Raw genomic sequence first — 18,757 nt, 5'->3', positions numbered from 1 at the left:
ACAAGCAAATTGGGTTGGACACAATCCCTGTCCCACAAGGGGCTCACAGTCTCAATTTCCATGAGGTAGCTGAGGCACAAAAAAGTGAAGTGACTTGCCCAAGGACACACAGCAGACAAATGTCAGAAGAGGCAATGGGGAGAGCATACCAGATCATACATGTTCCCATTTCTTTTAAAGCTCTCACATTCACCAAGTTGCCTCAAGGTGTCAGATGGAGGAATGAGGAGTTCCCCATTTTTGTCATCTGGACAAGACTGTCAAATGAATTTGCTCGTAACTGAAGACCTTCATTAAGAATTTTGTGGTATTGTCCTCATCCTGTAATTCACAGGGATAAGCTGTCCTAAATAGCATTCTCATTATATTTTCAGAGAACACTTTGGGCATAGCTTATTTCCCCTTTACACAAGTGCCAAAATAGCTTAAATGAAACTCTGATTTTTTTTTCCATTCCTATAATATGTTTTGGGGAAGTTCATCTAGGACTTCAAACCAATAAAAAAGCTGCTGACTGCTCAATCAGTGCTCTCAGGCACTAAAGTCAAAAAGAAGGTCTTCTTTCTTTCCCAGGAGTTAATGAGAAGCAATTATACAATCCTGTTTAAAAAGCCCATCTTTCAAAGAGAATGAATGTCATTGCAGATACACAGCACTCAAATTACATCCTCAGGAGAGAGGACAGTTTTATTATACTCTCACTGCCTACACTGGGAGGATACCCAATATGATAGGTTTTTGAAGCCTGGGCTTTCGTTCCAGATAGTGCTATCATCACTGCCCTCCAAAAAAGAAATCCCATAGCAATAACTGTGGCATTTGTTAAGCACTCACTATGTGCCAAGCATACTATTAAGAGCTGGGGCAGATGCAAACGTAATAATAATAATAAAGATAGGGATGGTATTTAAGCATTTACTATGTGCCAAGCACTGTTCTAAGTGCTGGGATAGATACAGGGTAATCAGGTTGTCCCATGTGGGGCTCACACTTTTAATCCCCATTTGCTAGATGAGGTAACTGAGGCCCAGAGAAATTAAGTGACTTGCCTAGTGTCACACAGCAGACAAGTGGTGGAGCCAGGATTAGAACCCATGACCTCTGACTCCCAATCCCGGGCTCTTTCCCCTAAGCCACACTGCTTCTCATTAGTAGACACAATCTCAGTCCCACATGGGGCTTACGATCTAAGTAGGAGGGAGTTATTTCATCGCCATTTTATAGAAGAGAAAATTGAGGTCCACAGATGTGCAGTGATTTGCCAAAGGTCATGCAACAGGAAAGTGTCAGAGCCGGAATTAAAACCCAACTCTTCTGACTCGTAGCCCCATGCTCTTTCCATTAGACCATGCTGCTTCTCAAATCTAAATTTATTGACCTGAAAATGCCTGTCAAACCAGAGGTAAGCACAAGCCCTTACAGTACAATATAGTTAACATGAACTTAGAAAAAACACTGGAACATGTGACATACTTGCCAGAAGGGTCCTACCTTAAAGTGACCTTCATGGTAAAACAAGAATGGGTTTATTTTGGGGAGGCTAGCACAATGTTAAAGGGGCTCATAAACATTTGGTCCAGTCCGAGAAACTATGCTTTGCTTTCTTAGCTGCTGCATTTATGAATTTAATTGAGCTCGCAATTAACTTTTTTGGCCTGGCATATTTAAGAGCATATATACTGCTCATAAAATTATGTCCTAGAACAAGTTTTCAAAAGACTGCTTTTGGCCCACCTGGTAGTAGCATAATTGAAATCGAATTTGTCTTCAGAATTTGGGATTTCAGAGAAAGTTTGAAACTCGTAGTGAAACCTTATCATTGTCAATGGTATTTATTGAGTGCTTACTGTGTGCAGGGCAATCAGTCAGTGCTATTTATTGGGCACTTACTATGTGACGAGCACTATACTAAGCGCTTAGGAGAGTATAATACAACAGAGTTGGTAGATATACTCCCTGCCCACAACAAGCTTACAGCCTGGAGGGGGATACAGACATCAATATAAATAAATAATTTATAGATGGTGACTTTGGGGAACCCCCCACCTTTAGTGTGTTGGTTTCCCATCTTGAAAAGAAAATCCACTTACCTTAAAACAACAACAACAAAAAAACCTTTCCCCATCCCCTAAAACTGAGGAAAACAAATTATGAGTTTTGAGAGGGGTAAATGCATCCAAAAGGAAAGATTTAATAGTAATAATATTTATTAAGAGCTTACTGTGTTCAGAGCACTGTACTAAATGCTGGGGAAAAGTTCACAGGTGGGAATTAAATATGGTCCCTGTCCCTCGGAGGACAATCTAAAAGTACAGAGGGGGAACTGATGACAAACAAATAAGGAGAGATGAAAAAAAACTTTAAGACAACATAAAGACAAAAACCAAAGATGAGTAGGATGCTGTGGCTAGAGGAACAGAACTTCAGGCTCCTTGTGACTCAGAGTTGTCAGTCACAAATGTGGCCACAGTGACCACTCCAGTAGCAGCTGCCCCAGCCTTCCCGAGGTTCTGAGGAAGTGTCGCAAGGCCAAGGCTGCTTCTCTCTGTGCTGCCGGGGTGGTGCGGTGCAGGTCAGGATGGTGATTCCTTGATGACGTGGAAGAGGGCCGGTGTGGGATCCTGGGGAGGCATGTGGTGATCTGTTAATGGGGAATGCTAAGGACCCTGAGAACTGTAATGGGGATGGCAAGCATCTAGAGGAGTCATGTGGCTGTCTGGTGGGTAGGCCCGGAGCGTAAGCAGCAGCACCTTAAGTCCACGCTGGCAGCCTGCGGTGCACAGGGCATGCTGGGAGCAGAGTTGTTTAAAAAAAGTTGTTTCATTAAAGTTGTTTATAAAAAGTCATCTTGGTGAGGAGGAGGAGGGCTTATTTAGACTGGAAAAGGATCCTTCCATGTAAATACATAGAATTATAGACTCATGAGTCTGAAACAGACTTTAAGAGGTCATTTAATCTGCCTTGTCCATCTCCCTGCCTTGAGAACCTAAACTCTCACACACAGATGAGAATCTATCCTATTTACAGATCTCCAGAGAAGGAGATGTATAGCTTTCCTGTGTAACCAATTCACCCACCCTTATGTTCAAAAGCCTTCCCTTAGCTCTAATCCAGCTCTATCATCCTGCAATTGCAACATATTTACTCTTGCTGAAGCCTATAAGTGGCAGCTGCAGCTGCAAACAAAAGGATAGTTGTGCATTTTCACAAATACGGCACTTAGTACTGTTCTCTGCACACAGAAGGTACTCAGAAATTATTGAGTGAGTGGGGAAGGAAGACTGGTTAGGCCTTGAAGTTTGCAGTTATATTCATATCTATGAAAGGCTTTTCATTATTAATGACACCATCATCAAATACAAAGGACAGCAAGCAGTTATTGCAAGAAGACCTGGAATGTGCTCATTGCATATGTTAACAGTTCTTGCTGGGAAATTGGTTTACTGAGTAGTGCCAGATTTCAAGGCCAGTCAGTTTTGTGAATGCAGCCCCATAGCTGGATCACCATTCTCCCAAGCCAACTTCAGTGGAATGTCTGAATTCCTAGCTAACTGCTCTAGTTCAACCTCAACTAGCTCATTCACCTTCTGCCTCTGAAGTGAGCAATTGTAATAATAATAATAATAATAATAATAATAATAATTATGGTATTTGTTAAGTACTTACTATGTGCCAAGCACTGTTCTAAGCACTGGGAAAGATACAAGGTAGTCAGGTTGTCCCAAGAGAGGCTCACAGTCTTAATCCCCATTTTCCAGATGAGGTAACTGAGGCCCAGAGAAGTGGAGTGACTTGCCCAAGGTCACACAGCAGACAAGGGGCAGACCCAGGACTGGAACCCATGACCTTCTGACTCCTAGGCCCGGGCTTTATCCACTATGCCATGCTGCTTCCCCTAATGACAATGTAATGACAGGTTGGCCTCCACTGCGCTAGAAGCTTTCCTCCAATTTGAAGAATGAACCTAACATTCGAGCCTCTCTGGCTCATCTCTTAACAGGGTAGTCACTCATCCTGTTTTGTACTGGACAGTCCAGTTTTCAGTAGTTCCTTCCCCTATCTGGTACAGAATCAGCACCAGATGCCTATATGTCTGGGACTTTTTTCCAATCACCCAACCTCCTTCTATCTGGGATTGTGCCGCCAAATTCCAAAGCTCAGACCTAGCGCCCATGTTGACTTTGACTCGGGAGGAGGAAGGGGACCGTTCTAGAGCAAAAATGTGTGTGTCTGTGTTTGGAGGTGGGACATGGGGAGTTGCAGGGGGCAGTTGAGTGGAGTCCCAAGATAAATGCTCTAGGTTTGGATGGCCCTGAATGGATTTCTGCAAAATGGCACATACGACCTCATCACCATTTGTGGCATGACCAGCCTAAGGCATGTGATGTCATATTTGTCAACTTGTCAAGTATTCACAAGGGCCATCAGTGGGCACTCTAGTCAGGAATCAGATTTAGCAGTCCTGGCCATCTGGTGAACTGCTGGGCCTGCTATTGCAAGCCTAGAAGCAAGAAAAGTAACTCCTTGGTAGATCCCTTAGTCCTGCTCTGGACTTCCCTGCTGGTCCCTTAGGTCCATGGCAATTTTGAGGGGCCCTATGAGTTGATAGGCAGTCATCCCAGTTCCAGTCCTATTAGGCAGCTCATTCCGCTTAAAATCACATCACCACTGAAACCATCCTTTACCTCCTCCTTACATGCCTGGGATATGTGGGCAAGGTATTAATGACCAGACTACTAAAATTAGGCAAAAGAAATCTAACTGGCTTAAAGGATCATTTTCTCAGAAATCAATCATTTTGATTTCTTCTGACCTGATTATCTTGTACCTACTCCAATACTTACTATAGTGCTTGGCACATAGGAAGTATTTAATAAATATAATCATAAGTATCATCAGCATTTTTAGCCATACCCACCTCAGACATTCACATGATTTGTTTTATATGATTTGTTTTATAAATATGACAAATATGACAATATAACAAATATGACTTGTTTTAGTGAATTCCATTTTTCCTGTTTTAGCATAGGCTTCTGTTTCAAATTTTTACCGAGCATCGACATACAACTTTTAAAGCTCCTTTTTGACCTCAGAATTCATGATGACTATCAATATAAAGCCCAGTTGCTTTTTTGAGTATACTCTTGCACCACAAAGCCAGTGGGTAAAGGGAAAGGCACCAGACAAACCTGGTATCCGACCTACAAGAGCCCATGATGGCTCATGTTTGGGTTTTCTTATTGTGAACGCCCTAACGCATGGGCGCAAACGTGACCAGACAAGTAGAGGGGTTGGGTTCTCTGCACTGTCAGATGTTATTGATGCCTGTCTACTTGTTTTGTTTTGTTGCCTGTCTCCCCCTTTTAGACTGGGAGCCCGTTGTCAGGTAGGGACTGTCTCTGTTGCCGAATTATACTTTGCAAGCACTTAGTATGATGCTCTGCACACAGTAAGTGCTCAATAAAATTGAATGAATGAATTCACACAAAGAAAATCCCAAAACAATAATGGCATTAAATCATCTTACTAAATACCCATCAGTTGATTATTTTTATTACTCCAAGATGTCAATCTTGGACAATCTTATTGAATCAGTCAAATGATGGCACTGTAGCCTGCTGATACTATGTGGGATAGTCATCTACTGTCCCTGCCCTCCAATTTCACACCAAGCTCCAACTAGAAGAGCACTGAAGGAGGAGTGGAAGGAGATTCACCATGGGTATTCTGGCTCCAGTTCCATCCCTTATTTTAACCCAAGTGGTTCCCCTTTAGGCAAGTGGAATGTCTCTCCTCCCACTTCCATCCAAGCACCCTTAGCCAGCCAGCTATGTTTAAGTAGACCATACCACAAAGCTGTTCATCAAAATCAACTTCAATTCCAAGCAGCTTGTCAGAGTCCTGCAGCAGTTCAACTCAAATTAAGCAGCAGCACAAAACATGCAACTGCACAAAACTTCATTTTTTTTCCAAAGAATAGAACTACTGGGGGTTGAAATTCCTAGCATGAAAAAATGGCACAGAAAGCATTGTGTTAAATAATAGAATCATTCCTTTTTCCCAAGAAATATTTGCATGGGAGAAGTGGGTCACTAGTGGCTCCGTGGAAATGTGAGGGGAATAAAAGTGTTGGTTGGGCCAGGAAGGACACTTAAAAAAACCAAATTCTCTAAAATGTTTTGATATGAGCCAAAGATAGGGAATAATCACCATAAGAGGGAAACGGAGATGGTGTTTATAAATAAGTTGTGATTATTTGTATTGGAAAAAAAACAGGACTTGAATTCAAGGATCCAGTGTTAATATTTAACATATTGCAATTGTGGGATTTCACAAGCATATTGGATGAGTCAGAATCAGTATCTGGGTTAGGGACTCAAGGATAAAACACGGTGTAAGAGGATATGGCTTTGCGGATTCTGATAATTTTCTGTTCTACCCTACTGGGCAATTACCCATACCCAGGATGTTGAAGCCTTTTTATTGGTAGCCAATCTTGGCCTACCTGAGTTTATATTAAATGGCTGTTATTGTAAACATTTTTCTAGTTTATTCATACAAAATAGAAAATGTTCATTATCTTCCTTGGTGCTAATGAAGCCAATAAAAATGATCAAAAAGCTTAAAAGCTTAAATGCACCTTCCAAATATAAGCTTATTTAATAATGGTATTTATTAGACTCTTGCTATGTGCCCAAAACTGTACTAACCATTAGCGTGACTCAGTGGAAAGAGTCCGGGCTTTGGAGTCCTTGCTCCGCCAATTGTCAGCTGTGTGACTTTGGGCAAGTCACTTAACTTCTCTGTGCCTCAGTTACCTTATCTGTGAAATGGGGATCAAGACTGTGAGCCCCCTGTGGGACAACCTGATCACCTTGTAACCTCCCCAGTGCTTACAACAGTGCTTTGCACATAGTAAGCACTTTATAAATGCCATCATTATTATAAAGGGTAACTGGTCAGACACAGTCCCTGTCCCACATGGGACTCACAGTCTAATAGGTAGGGCAAGGAGGTATTTTATCCCCACTTTACAGATGTGAAAACTGAGACCTCAGAGGTTAGGTGACTTGCCCAAGATCCCACAATGGGATAGTAGCAGAGCTAATATTCGAATCCAAATCTGTTTACTCCCATCTCATGATCTTTCCACTAGGCCATGCTGCCTCCAAAGAATTTGTGTTCCTTATTGAAAATTGGGAAAAGTCCATTGCCTGCCTTAAAGAGCTCAATCATCTTGACTTCAGAAATGGGAGGTAAAGGAAGGCACTGTGGAAGGGAGAGGGAAATTCTCGAAGTGCTTAATACCAGTGCTTCTCCTTTCCCTCCAAAATGCAGATATGGACTACGAGGACATTTTTCCTTCTGTCCCACACGAAATTCTCTTTGCAGGAACTGCGTCTGACCTGATTATAGTTTATCCAACCCAGTGCTTAGCACAGTGCTTGGTACATAGTATGTGCTGGTGAAAGTTAGAAAAATATTTGGGTCCATGAAAATAGTTGAAAATATGAAAATAGATAGGCCCAGGGGCATAGCCAAAGAAGTCAGTGTCAGTATGGGAAATCTCTTCAGTGACTTCTATGTTAGGCATAAGATGACTTCCCTATTTACTGATTAAAGGAAATAACTGTGGAAAACAAATGTTCCTTTGGGTTTTTTTATACTTGCTAAGCACTTATTATGTGTCAAGCACTGTTCGAAGCACTGGGGTAGGTACAAGTTAATTAGGTTGGACACAGTCCCTGCCCTGCATGGGGGCTCACAATCTTAAATAGGAGGGAGAACAAGTACTGAATATTATCCATTTTACAGTTGAGGAAACTGAGGCACAGAAAAGTTAAGTGAGTTACCCAGTGTCACACAACAAGCAATTGGCAGAGCCAGTATTAGAACCCAGGTCCTCTGACTCCCAGACTCATGTTCATTCCACTAGGCCATGCTGCTTTGGGCAAATACTTCCCTTGTTGGTTCATTTTCAGAGATGGATCCTGATTGCACAATATGGAGTATGAACCTGAGCTTTCAAGCATTTTTTTACTTAGCCAAAAATAGTAACTAAAGAGGTATTGAAATGAAAATTCAATTCTTAATTGCTGACCATCTGAGGCCTGATCTATCCTAATACTCAGAGAAATTTAAAACGATGGAAAGGGACATGAAAAACAGCTTGTCAAGAAGAAAATAAATGAATTTCTGACATGTTGACAGAGCATGATTTTCAGGACATCTTGCTTTTATAAAATGGTAATCAGAATGTTTGCTTCAAGGGCTACTGGCAGAAACATAGCCCTCAGCAAAAGAGTCCAGGAAGGGAAAAATCTTCTCTCACTACTTATAAAGTACTTTTTTGATGATTGAGAAAGTTGAAACTAAGAGCACATCTGTGAGGATGATTTTAACAATTTCGGCTGAGGTAAAATGAAAGCATGAGGCAGGCAGCTTGTCAACCAGAAATATATCTTTTGATCTGCTTCAGGGAAAACAGGGCTTTTGCACAAATTCAGAAAATCACTGGGTTTAACCATTCTGGACCTTAAACTTCCCACTGTGCTACAGGAACACTAGTCCCCATAGAGCTTTAGGTCACTCCAATTTCCCACTTTACTAATTTGCCTCCCCTCTCACAGTCAGCAGTGATTTGGCTATTTAAGGGCTTTAAATTGGGCTTTTGCTGGACCAGAGCACTATTAACTTTCCCAAATTCAGAGTGTCTGTGATAAGTTGGGGTCTGTTTGTACTATTAAGTAACAAAACTTGGATTTACAGGGCACAAGAGAAACTCAATTGAAAAAGTATGACTCCTTTTGTATATAACTTCAAGTCAATTTGCAATTGGAGCTGACTTTAAGCCACCCAGAGACTTGAAAACAAACTTTCAGGAAAAACAAAACAAAACCCCATTTATTGAAAATGTAAAAAACCTGGAAATTTTGCCCATTACAATTTTAAAACCAGCCAACAGCCAGCTAGAACTTGTATTTCATAGTGAAATGACATTTGAGACTTGTCACATGTTTATCCTTTCAGTCTATTGAATAGATCAACTGAGTATAATGGGGAATGCCCATCATTACATTTTATCTTCAAATACCATATTATACACAGATATTTTTGATATGAAATATTGCTAAATAAAACATGATTTTAATTCTGAGGAAAGATTTTACATCACCTAAGATATCTCTCTTTGATGCTTGAGGTGTAATACAAAGCACAGAAATGCAACCCTTCAAACAGAAGTCAGTTATTAAAGGCCCTGATTCAAAACAGACCCAATGAATGTGATATTTTCACCATCCTACCTATTATTGCATTAATAATAATAATAATAATAATTATAATAATGGCATTTGTTAAGCCTTTACTATGTGTCAAGCACTGTTCTAAGAGCTGGGGTAGATACAAGTTAATCAGGTTGGACACAGTCCCTGTCCCATAGGGGGCTCACAATCTAAGTAGGAGGGAGAACACACATTGAATCCCCATTTTACAGATGAGGAAACTGAAGCACAGAGAAGTTCAGTAACTTGCCTAAGGTCACAAAGCAGGCAAGTGGGAAAACTGGGAATAGAACCCAGGTCCTCTGACTCCTTAGCCCTTTCCGCTAAGCCATGCTGCTTATTCTTATTATTATTATGTTGGTAGTTGTTAAGCGCATACTATGTGCCAAGCACTGTTCTAAGCACTGGGGTAGATACAAGTTAATCAGGTTGTCCCACGTGGGGCTCACAGTCTTCATCCCCATTTTACAGATGAGGTAACTGAGGCACAGAGAAGTTAAGTGACTTGCCCAAGGTCACGCAGCAGACAGGTGGCAGAGTCGGGATTAGAACCCATGACTTCTGACTCCCAAGCCCGGGCTTTTTCCACTAAGCCATGCTGCTTCTTTTTCATTACATTTTGAGACCCTTTTCCCACTGCAAACAGTCCCCAAACAACTTGAAACATACTTCCTCCTTACATCCCAGTGTCATGAGATAAAGCCTCTTTGGCTCTCAATTTTCACTTGCCTCACTACCGGTGTGACAGGAAAAGCATACATACATACCTCTGTGGTGGAGTGGATAGTGCTAAAATCTGGTAAAAGATTTTCTCTTTAGGTATTTCCATTTAAACATGAAGTCATAACCTTCATATTTTTCATTGCCATATGCTTTTGGGGTGGGGTGACGTGCGTAGGAAAACCCAGATCATTGAAATCCCACATTCTAACTGTGGGGAATAATGTCCTCCTCTGCCAAACATTTTCCCAGAACTATTAACAGGGAAAAAGGTAGGCTGATAGGAGTTTCAACCTCTCTCCCCACATCTTAACCCCCTCCAGTAGAGATGCTAACAAGTCATGAGTGACTAAAAATAAGGCAGCAGTAAGAAGGGTGGAGGAGAGATATGTCTGGCCTGTTTAATCCCAAACAGGATCATCCTATCCAGATAAATCAAGGATTGACTAAGCATACCTCACTGGATGTGATGACTTAAAGTAGTGTGTTCACCACCTGCATCTGTTTTTTCTCTCTGTTACAGTACTGTGAGCACTGTAAGCAGGCCACCCCCTCAGACTGCCCAGTTGTTTATGCAGACAGAGTGGGCTATGACAGGCAATGGCACCCTGCCTGCTTTGTCTGTGCCAAGTGCATGGAACCGCTGGTTGACCTGATCTACTTCTGGAAGAATGGCGCCATTTGTTGTGGACGCCATTATTGTGAGAGTGTGAGACCGCGTTGTGCGGGTTGTGATGAGGTGAGTACTTCATTTCTTCTGCTAAAGATCATTTCTCTGACTTAGTTTACATAGAGATTGGTACTACCATTAAGTGAGATCTGTGATGAATAAATATCCCTTAAGTAATGAAAAGCAACTGGTATATTTTGCTGGATATTTTTTCTGTTTGCTATACTTTTGTGCCTATATTAGATCGAGGCTTCAGAAATCTCTGAAGATTAAGTGTTTTATGGTGTTATGGAATAAAATCATGATTGTGAAAATGGTCATCCACACAGTTCTATTTCAAACTTTTACCCTTCCCCACGAATTCTATCTTCACAACATTGCTAAAATCCACCCTTTCTTCTTCATCCAAACTGCTACTAGACTAATCCCAGCACTTATCCTATCCCACTTTGATTACCAAACCTGCCTCTTCCTCTCTTCCTCCCTTCAAGGCCCTGCTGAGAGCTCACCTCCTCCAGGAGGCCTTCCCAGACTGAGCCCCTTCCTTCCTCTCCCCCTCGTCCCCCTCTCCATCCCCCCATCTTACCTCCTTCCCTTCCCCATAGCACCTGTATATATGTATATATGGTTGTACATATTTATTACTCTATTTATTTATTTATTTATTTATTTTACTTGTACATTTCTATCCTATTTTATTTTGTTGGTATGTTTGGTTCTGTTCTCTGTCTCCCCCTTTTAGACTGTGAGCCCACTGTTGGGTAGGGACTGTCTCTATGTGATGCCAATTTGTACTTCCCAAGCGCTTAGTACAGTGCTCTGCACATAGTAAGCGCTCAATAAATACGATTGATTGATTGATTGATTGATTGTTGGGTAGGGACTGTCTCTATGTGTTGCCAATTTGTACTTCCCAAGCGCTTAGTACAGTGCTCTGCACATAGTAAGCGCTCAATAAATACGATTGATTGATTGATTGATTGATTGATTGCCTCTTCGCTGACCTCCCTTGCCTCCTGTCTTTCCCCACTCCAGTCCATACAAGAGTTCAGTCCGTCAACCCACTCCTCAAGAACCTCCAGTGGTTGCCCATCCACATCTGTATCACAGAAACGTCTTACCTCGACTTTAAAGGACTAACTCAGTTTACCCACTCCTACCTTGCCTCTCTGATCTACTACAGCCCAGCCCACATATCTTGTTCCTGTAGCACCAGCATATTCACTGTGCCCGATTTCATCTATTTTGCCTCCTATGCCTTTCCCACATCTTCCTTCTGTCCTGGAACTCTGCCCCCCCCCCACCACCATAATCACCAGACCCCCATTCTCTCCGCCTTCAAATCCTGATTAAGGTCACATCTCCTCCAAGAGGCCTTCCCTGATTAAGCCCTCCTTTTCCTGGCTCCCTCTCCCTTCTTCATTGTCCATACACTTTGCACATTTGATGTTTGCCACATCCTCAGCCCCACAGCAATTGTATACATATCTATAAATTATGTATTATAAAGTATTTATTTGTATGAATGCCTGTCTCCTCCCTCAAGACTGAAAGCTTGTTGTGGGCAGGGAACATATCTACCAAGTACTATACTCTACCAAGCACTCAGTAAAGTGCTCTGCATACAGTTAGTGCTCAATAAATACCGATGATGATGATGAATTTATAAAATAAGCTCTAGAAAGTTGTAATTCCTTAGCAGCAACAGGAGCCTGCAGCATGGTGCAGTGGAAAGAGCACAGGCTTTGGAGTCAAAGGTCATGGGTTCAAATCCCAACTCTGCCAATTGTCAGCGGTGTGACTTTGGGCAAGTCACTTACCTTCTCTGTGCCTCAGTTCCCTCATCTGTAAAATGGGGATTAAGACTATGAGCCCCACGTGGGACAACCTGATCACCTTGTATCCCCCCAGTGCTTAGAACAGTGCTTTGCACATAGTAAGCACTTAACAAATGCCATCATTATTTATTATTACTATTAAATGAAAGTCACCAGAATGATAAATTTAGGCTTTGGATATCCCAAATAATGTTTCATCTCCATTTTCTAACACTCTGCTCCCATTTTGCTCCCAAGCTACCTCCACCATTTCACCCCTCTGAACCCTAACCTCAGTTGGGGCTTGAGGTGGGGCCAGGAATCCCTTGAAAAATGCTTGTCTTTGCTTCCCAGTTTCTCTGCCAACATATCCTAGCAACGCAGTAAGGGCTCAGCCATTAGGAAAGTGGCCAGGAAACTGATCTAAGGAGATGAGGAATTTAGCTTTAGCCAGGTTAATCTTGAGTCCGAGTTGACACCTCCAGACATTTACATGGGCAAAACAGTAAGAGGTACAAGACTGCCAAGCAAAAACGCTGAGAAGGTGAGAGAAAGAAGTTTAGGGGTTGAGGAAAGGGAAAGGAGACTTTGAAGACAATTGATACAAAAGGACTGGTCAGAGACAAGCACAGAGAAGTGAAGAAAGACATTCTCAAGTAGGACCAAAGGAAATGAAGCAGCTGCATAGTTGAAGTGCAAGTAAAGTTGGCCTGTTGTTGGAGTTTTTAATCACCATAAGCGCTAAAGAGTCAACTAGCAATGTATGCCAAATACTGGGCTTACCTTCACCAGATACATACTGTGGTGAGCCCACAACAAGCTGCCTTTTTAGTGATTGTTTGTGATCCCACGAACAACAACAAGGAAGAGACTTTGTGAAGCCACTGATGGGCTCTACTTGAGGCATGGGATTGTGGGTCTGTTGGGGGCGGAGCATGGATGGAAGTGTGGCTTTCTTTCCCTGTTCTACCTGGTAAAAGGCCTGGACCAATCAATGACTGTCATGTACAGCCACAGCTGCAACACCTAAGGCAGATAAAGAGGGCACACCGAAGCAGCACAGAGGCATGGTGAGAAGCAGAGAGAAGCAAGCACTGGGGCAGCAGCACTTGAAAGCAGTAGAAGGTAGCAGCATTTGGAAGCAGAAAGAAGAAGCATTGGCAGAATGGGCTCCTTTGACCACAGACTGGTATTGGACCCTTGGGTGGTGGAGTGAGTTAGTGTCTGTATGTGTCACTCCCTTGCACGTTGGTAAAGCTGAGTAAAAAACTTTCTGTAGTAACCTTGGTGATCAGAGGTGTGGTTTGAACTCTACTATGTGTCACTGAGGCTCCCCTGGTCCAGGAAGGTCCTGGTTGCTGTGAGGGGGTGGGGCTCACGACACACACATAGATTCTTCTCAAAGTCCAGCAAAGGTTCATTGGAAAAAAGTGTCTGATCTACTTGGCAAGTTTGGTATCTAGTCTGACAAAATGCTTTACTTTTTTCTTGTTCAGCTGGGTTTTATTTCTCTAAGGGGCCTGACAGACAGAAATTGAGTCATTTGTTTTTATGTTCCCTAGATAATATTCTCTGAGGACTATCAGCGAGTTGAAGATCTGGCCTGGCACAAGAAGCACTTTGTCTGTGAGGGCTGTGAGCTGTTGCTGACGGGCAGAGCTTATATTGTGGAAAAAGGCAAACTCCTGTGTCCAACCTGCAGTAAATCCAAGCGTTCTTAAAAGGCTGTCCCTCTGAAGCCCCCGTCACCTAGAATCAAGCCTGGATTCTTGGGATTTCATGAGGATGAGGAAGGCCAACAAAGAGAACCAATGTACGTTGGGTTCAAATTAGAATCTGGTGTGTCATTAGCAAATAAATTGAAAATCAGTTTCTCTGTGAAGTTCCCTTTAATGGAAAGGATATCAGAGGGTAGGGAACTAAAACACATTATTCTGAGTAAATTGGGAAGAGAAGATTATTGTTTGTCAACAGGAAAAGAACTAAATCAAATCTCAATAGTATACCAGGTAGGGAGGCTCCTGGAATGCAAATTCAATTAGCTAAATTTTGTAGAAATGCTTTTGTGAACCCAGAAGCTCAAGCAGTAGGTGGTTTGGATTCCAATTACCATTTATTACTTCCTTTTCAAATGACATTTAAATTTTAAAGTGTATTTGTGTCATGATGAGCTTCTTTCTGGTTAAAAGCACACAAAGCATTTGGTCACTTAGGCTTTAGAAATGGCTTTATAGAGCCACATTAATTTCAGGTTGCTAACGAGGCAGATATAGGTAGAGTAAACATGAATTATGGCATGTGTTAAGCACTTATTATGTGCTAAGCCTTGGGGTAGATATATGGTTATGCATTCAGACACAGTCCCTGTCCTACATGGGGCTCCTACCCCCAACATTAGCAAGGGGGTCTTTTGGACAAAGAAACTCCTTGACAGAACCAGACCCACTTCACCTGTGAAATCAGACTCAATTGAATTTCCTCCAAAAACTAGAGACATAGTTCAAGATCCTCTAGGTCTCAAATGCATTATTCTTAGCAATGAGTAGATATTACCAGGCTTTTTTGAATTTTGGAAGTTGATCCACTGGAGCTGAGGTCTTGATAAAACTAAAATAATCAAATTGATTGGAACTGGAGGATCCAACTACAATCTCACAAACTATCTTCTACTGACCATTAGTCAATTCTGAAAATATCTTGCCATTGCATAAAAAGTAAGTCTTTTAGCCCCACTCTTCTGCCCCAGTGTCACTTCCTCTTGAGCTCATTGTGGGCAGGGATTGTCCCTCTTTATTGCTGTATTGTACTTTTCCCAAGTACTTGCTTCAGTGCTCTGCACACAGTAAGTGCTCAATAAATGATTGAATAAATGAATGAATTACCCACCTTTGGAGAATACGTGTATTGACCATCTCCCTTGTCTCCAAAACTACCAAAAAACAAACACTCCCCAAAACGAACAACTAGGGATTATCCAGGATGGATAAGTGAAATGCAGATAATCCTAAAATATGATTTCAACCCATGGTCTCAGCTAACTCCCTGACCATACTTTGTTCTTGGAGCTACAAAATTGCCTCATTTGAAGAACATCTCCTTTATTGTCTTCTTTTTAGTCACTGGGAGAGTGAACTGAGCGATGGCCAAAAGCATGCAGCAGAGGCTCTGCTGCCATCATAATAATAAATTAGCCCCTGAATAATCAAGGGTTGACTATTTTATAGCAACAACAAAAGTACAGGGTAGAGTACTTATCTGTAATAAAAGCTGTGAGATTCTAACATAGTCCATCTCTTTCTAAGAGACCCTATCTGACTGTAGAGTGTGGATTTGGGATGATAGAATTCTCATGAAGAAATTATAACTTTCAAACCATCTTAATTCTGTGTAGTTGGAATACTTTTTAAAGTCTTTAATAGCCTTTCTTAGTGAACCTCTACCCCAAACTAGGAAGGTGCAAGACAATGAGAACTCAGAGTTTACACCTTTTCACAACAAAGCTTTAGATTTGTGTTTTGCACAAAATTGAGTAGTTCTTGCTTTACACCAAGACTCCTTTAGTACTTTAGAGTGGATTACTGAGTTTAGTTAGGATTGGTAATACCAGCTGTAGATTTACAATGTTGCTAGAGAACAGGGGTTTTGTGTCTCACTGAATTACCATGTGTGGCATCAAAAAAAACTCAAACCAACTGTGGCATAATGGTATAAGGTAATTGGAATAGGCAACAGATTCTGCTATTCAGCAACCCAATTAGACATTCTCTGAGAAGGCTCTGGGGAATAATGTTTCATTTGGGCTTTAAAAACTGTATGGTTTCCATAAAGCTAGTGTAAGGCAAATCTATAAATCACTGCATTCTTAACTGTGCAAAGCCCAGATGAAGTATATAACTGGTTTGTTCATCTCTGTGAATTTTCTGGAGGAGGATTTGTTTTGCTCAGAGAACGGTGGGTGGCTTATTTCTTTGCCTAGGTTGGACTGGAAACAACACTGCTGTGAGTGTGGCCAGATGTCTGCTTTTCTAATGACCATTGTGGGTTTCAGTTGGCCTGTCCCTTGTCCAGATCTTTAGTGGTATGGGACAACTTTATGTCCAGTTTGTTATTTTCAGCACTGAACCTGCCTCTATCATGACTCAGCTGCTGAATTATGCAGCTTGGACACTGCATCAGACTTCATACTGACCTGGGAGGGGAACACAAAGGCACTGCAGCAAGTTGAGTCTGAGCTGGAGGTGGGCGTGTTTAGAGATACCCCCCTTCCCTGAGAAATACTTTAGGATAGCGTGAAATCTGCATACTTCCATAAAATGGCTTCTGTCACGTCATCACATTAGGCCGTGTGCCCAATGTAACATGTATGATGTCACATGCATTCCCTTATCTAGTATTCATGAGGGACATCAATGCCCCTTTGAATATGGTGTGGTCGATGAAATATGGGATTTTCCAGTATTTCACCAAAGGATTAGGAGTTAATCCACTTTAAGAAACCTTCCAACTCTGGCTTGTTCTACAGAAATCTCTAAAGCATATTTTAAAGTAAATGAGTAGAAAAATGCAGAATATGTATACTATTTTCTCAACATTAAATGTAAAGAAAATTTGGACATGTCAATGTGGATAAATATAGGACACTCCTGTATTTTGAAAAGGAGGAATGTGAATATCTTAATGCAACTGATGATTTTGGAAAAGAGCATTTCAAATCTTCTACTATATCACTGTACTTCTTTCTGTGCATTATTTTCAGTTTGTCATTAGATACAAGACTGGTTTCTACTCCAATTATCATCATACTAGATTTTCAGAGAGAGTAGCCTTAGACTTCTGTGCTCATTTTATTGTACTCTTCGATTTATTAAATAAAAACATCAGTATTTCAGTTATTTCACATTGACATTTGTTTGAGGGATTGGAATTCCTTTCATTTTGTAAGTACATCATCATATGGCAAATTTGGAATTGAATAAATCCCTCTTTTGGTCATTCTCAAAGCATTGTGTGTACTTAATGAACCTGGCTTCTTTCAACATTCAGGTTCGTCCTCCTCTTCTACCACTTACTTGTATTCCTGCTAAAACAATCTCCTTGTCAAAGCCTCTAGGTGCCACAGTGATCAATACTAGAGGAATTCCTAGCACATTATTCCCATGCCCTCACTCACTGTAGTTTACCTGATCGATATGCTTTGAGTTTGTCTCTCCAAAATGCACTCAATATTTCCACTCAGTATGAATGGACCGACCACCTGAGAGGGCTGTGGGGCTGTGAAGAAGTCAGGTAAACTGGGAGGGCAATGAAAGGCAATGTATGATGGATGGTGGGGGTGGGTTGGGGGAGGAGAGAGTTCTTAGGATAGGGAGAGATCAAATTGCTAGGCAAATGAAGAGACCCAGATGAAAAACCTGGGTCCTCTACCCACCCACTCTAAGTAACAAAGCTGGGTGAGTAGACTGGTAGAGACAAAATAGCCTAGCAGGGAATCAAACTAAGGAAAATTGAGGATCAAAATGTGGGGATTGGCAAAGAGTGGGGAAAGACAGAGGAGCCTAGACTGCAAGCTTCCCTCTCCTCTAAACTGTAAGCTTGTTATGGGCATGGAATGAGTCTACCAACTGGGTTATATTGTACTCACCCAAGAACTCAGTATAGTGCTCGGCACACAGTAAACACTCAATAAATATGATTGTTTGATTGAGCCAAGTTCAAAGGTAAACCAGGATGGAAAAACAGTGGAAAGCCAACAGTCAGGGAAACCTAAAGCAGGCAGGGGAAGAGACCAAGAAGAACTGAAGGAGCAGAATTTAAAGCAGAAAAAAGAACTAAGGAAAACCAACATTGCCTCCTCAGTCACAGAACATGTATTCGAGCATGAGTATTTCTGTTTGTGTTTATGTGGGGTGGGGGGAGGTATTATGTGTGTGTGAGAGAGTGTGATTGGTGTGATGAGAGGGTATACCAAAGAGGTGAGGTGGGATGTGAAGATCAAGCTATGCAGAATACAGGGGAATGTAAAAGAAGTAGTGAGGGTGTTGAAAGGGAAGGTGATTTCAGTTTAAGGCTCAGGTGGATTTAGGGTCCTTGTAGGCCACCCAGAAAATAATTTCACTCCTCTCCCCAGTACAGGGAGAGCTATTTTTAGCCTAGACACAAGGTAAAAGTGAGTAAATCATGCTGTTGAGATGGCCACTATGTGTTCCCATCTATGTCCAAACACCCCCACTTTCAGTGCCTTCCCCCTCCCGCCAATGGCCATG

At 41.7% G+C, this 18,757-nt stretch overlaps 1 protein-coding gene across 1 annotated transcript in view; it reads left to right on the top strand.

Moving 5' to 3' along the window:
* LMCD1 (LIM and cysteine rich domains 1) overlaps nt 1–17,443 on the top strand; it is a 92,252-nt gene extending 74,809 nt beyond the window's left edge. The window contains exons 5-6 of the mRNA XM_038740178.1: nt 10,531–10,746; nt 14,057–17,443. Of these exons, the coding sequence (XP_038596106.1) occupies nt 10,531–10,746; nt 14,057–14,215 (375 nt within the window). The 3' untranslated portion in view covers nt 14,216–17,443. The remainder of the gene's footprint in view (nt 1–10,530; nt 10,747–14,056) is intronic.
* Nucleotides 17,444–18,757: the final 1,314 nt, after the last annotated feature.

The sequence above is a fragment of the Tachyglossus aculeatus genome, chromosome X1 (genome assembly GCF_015852505.1).
Source record: "Tachyglossus aculeatus isolate mTacAcu1 chromosome X1, mTacAcu1.pri, whole genome shotgun sequence".
NCBI lineage: Eukaryota > Metazoa > Chordata > Mammalia > Monotremata > Tachyglossidae > Tachyglossus > Tachyglossus aculeatus.
This window is presented reverse-complemented; position numbering and strand designations above follow the sequence as displayed.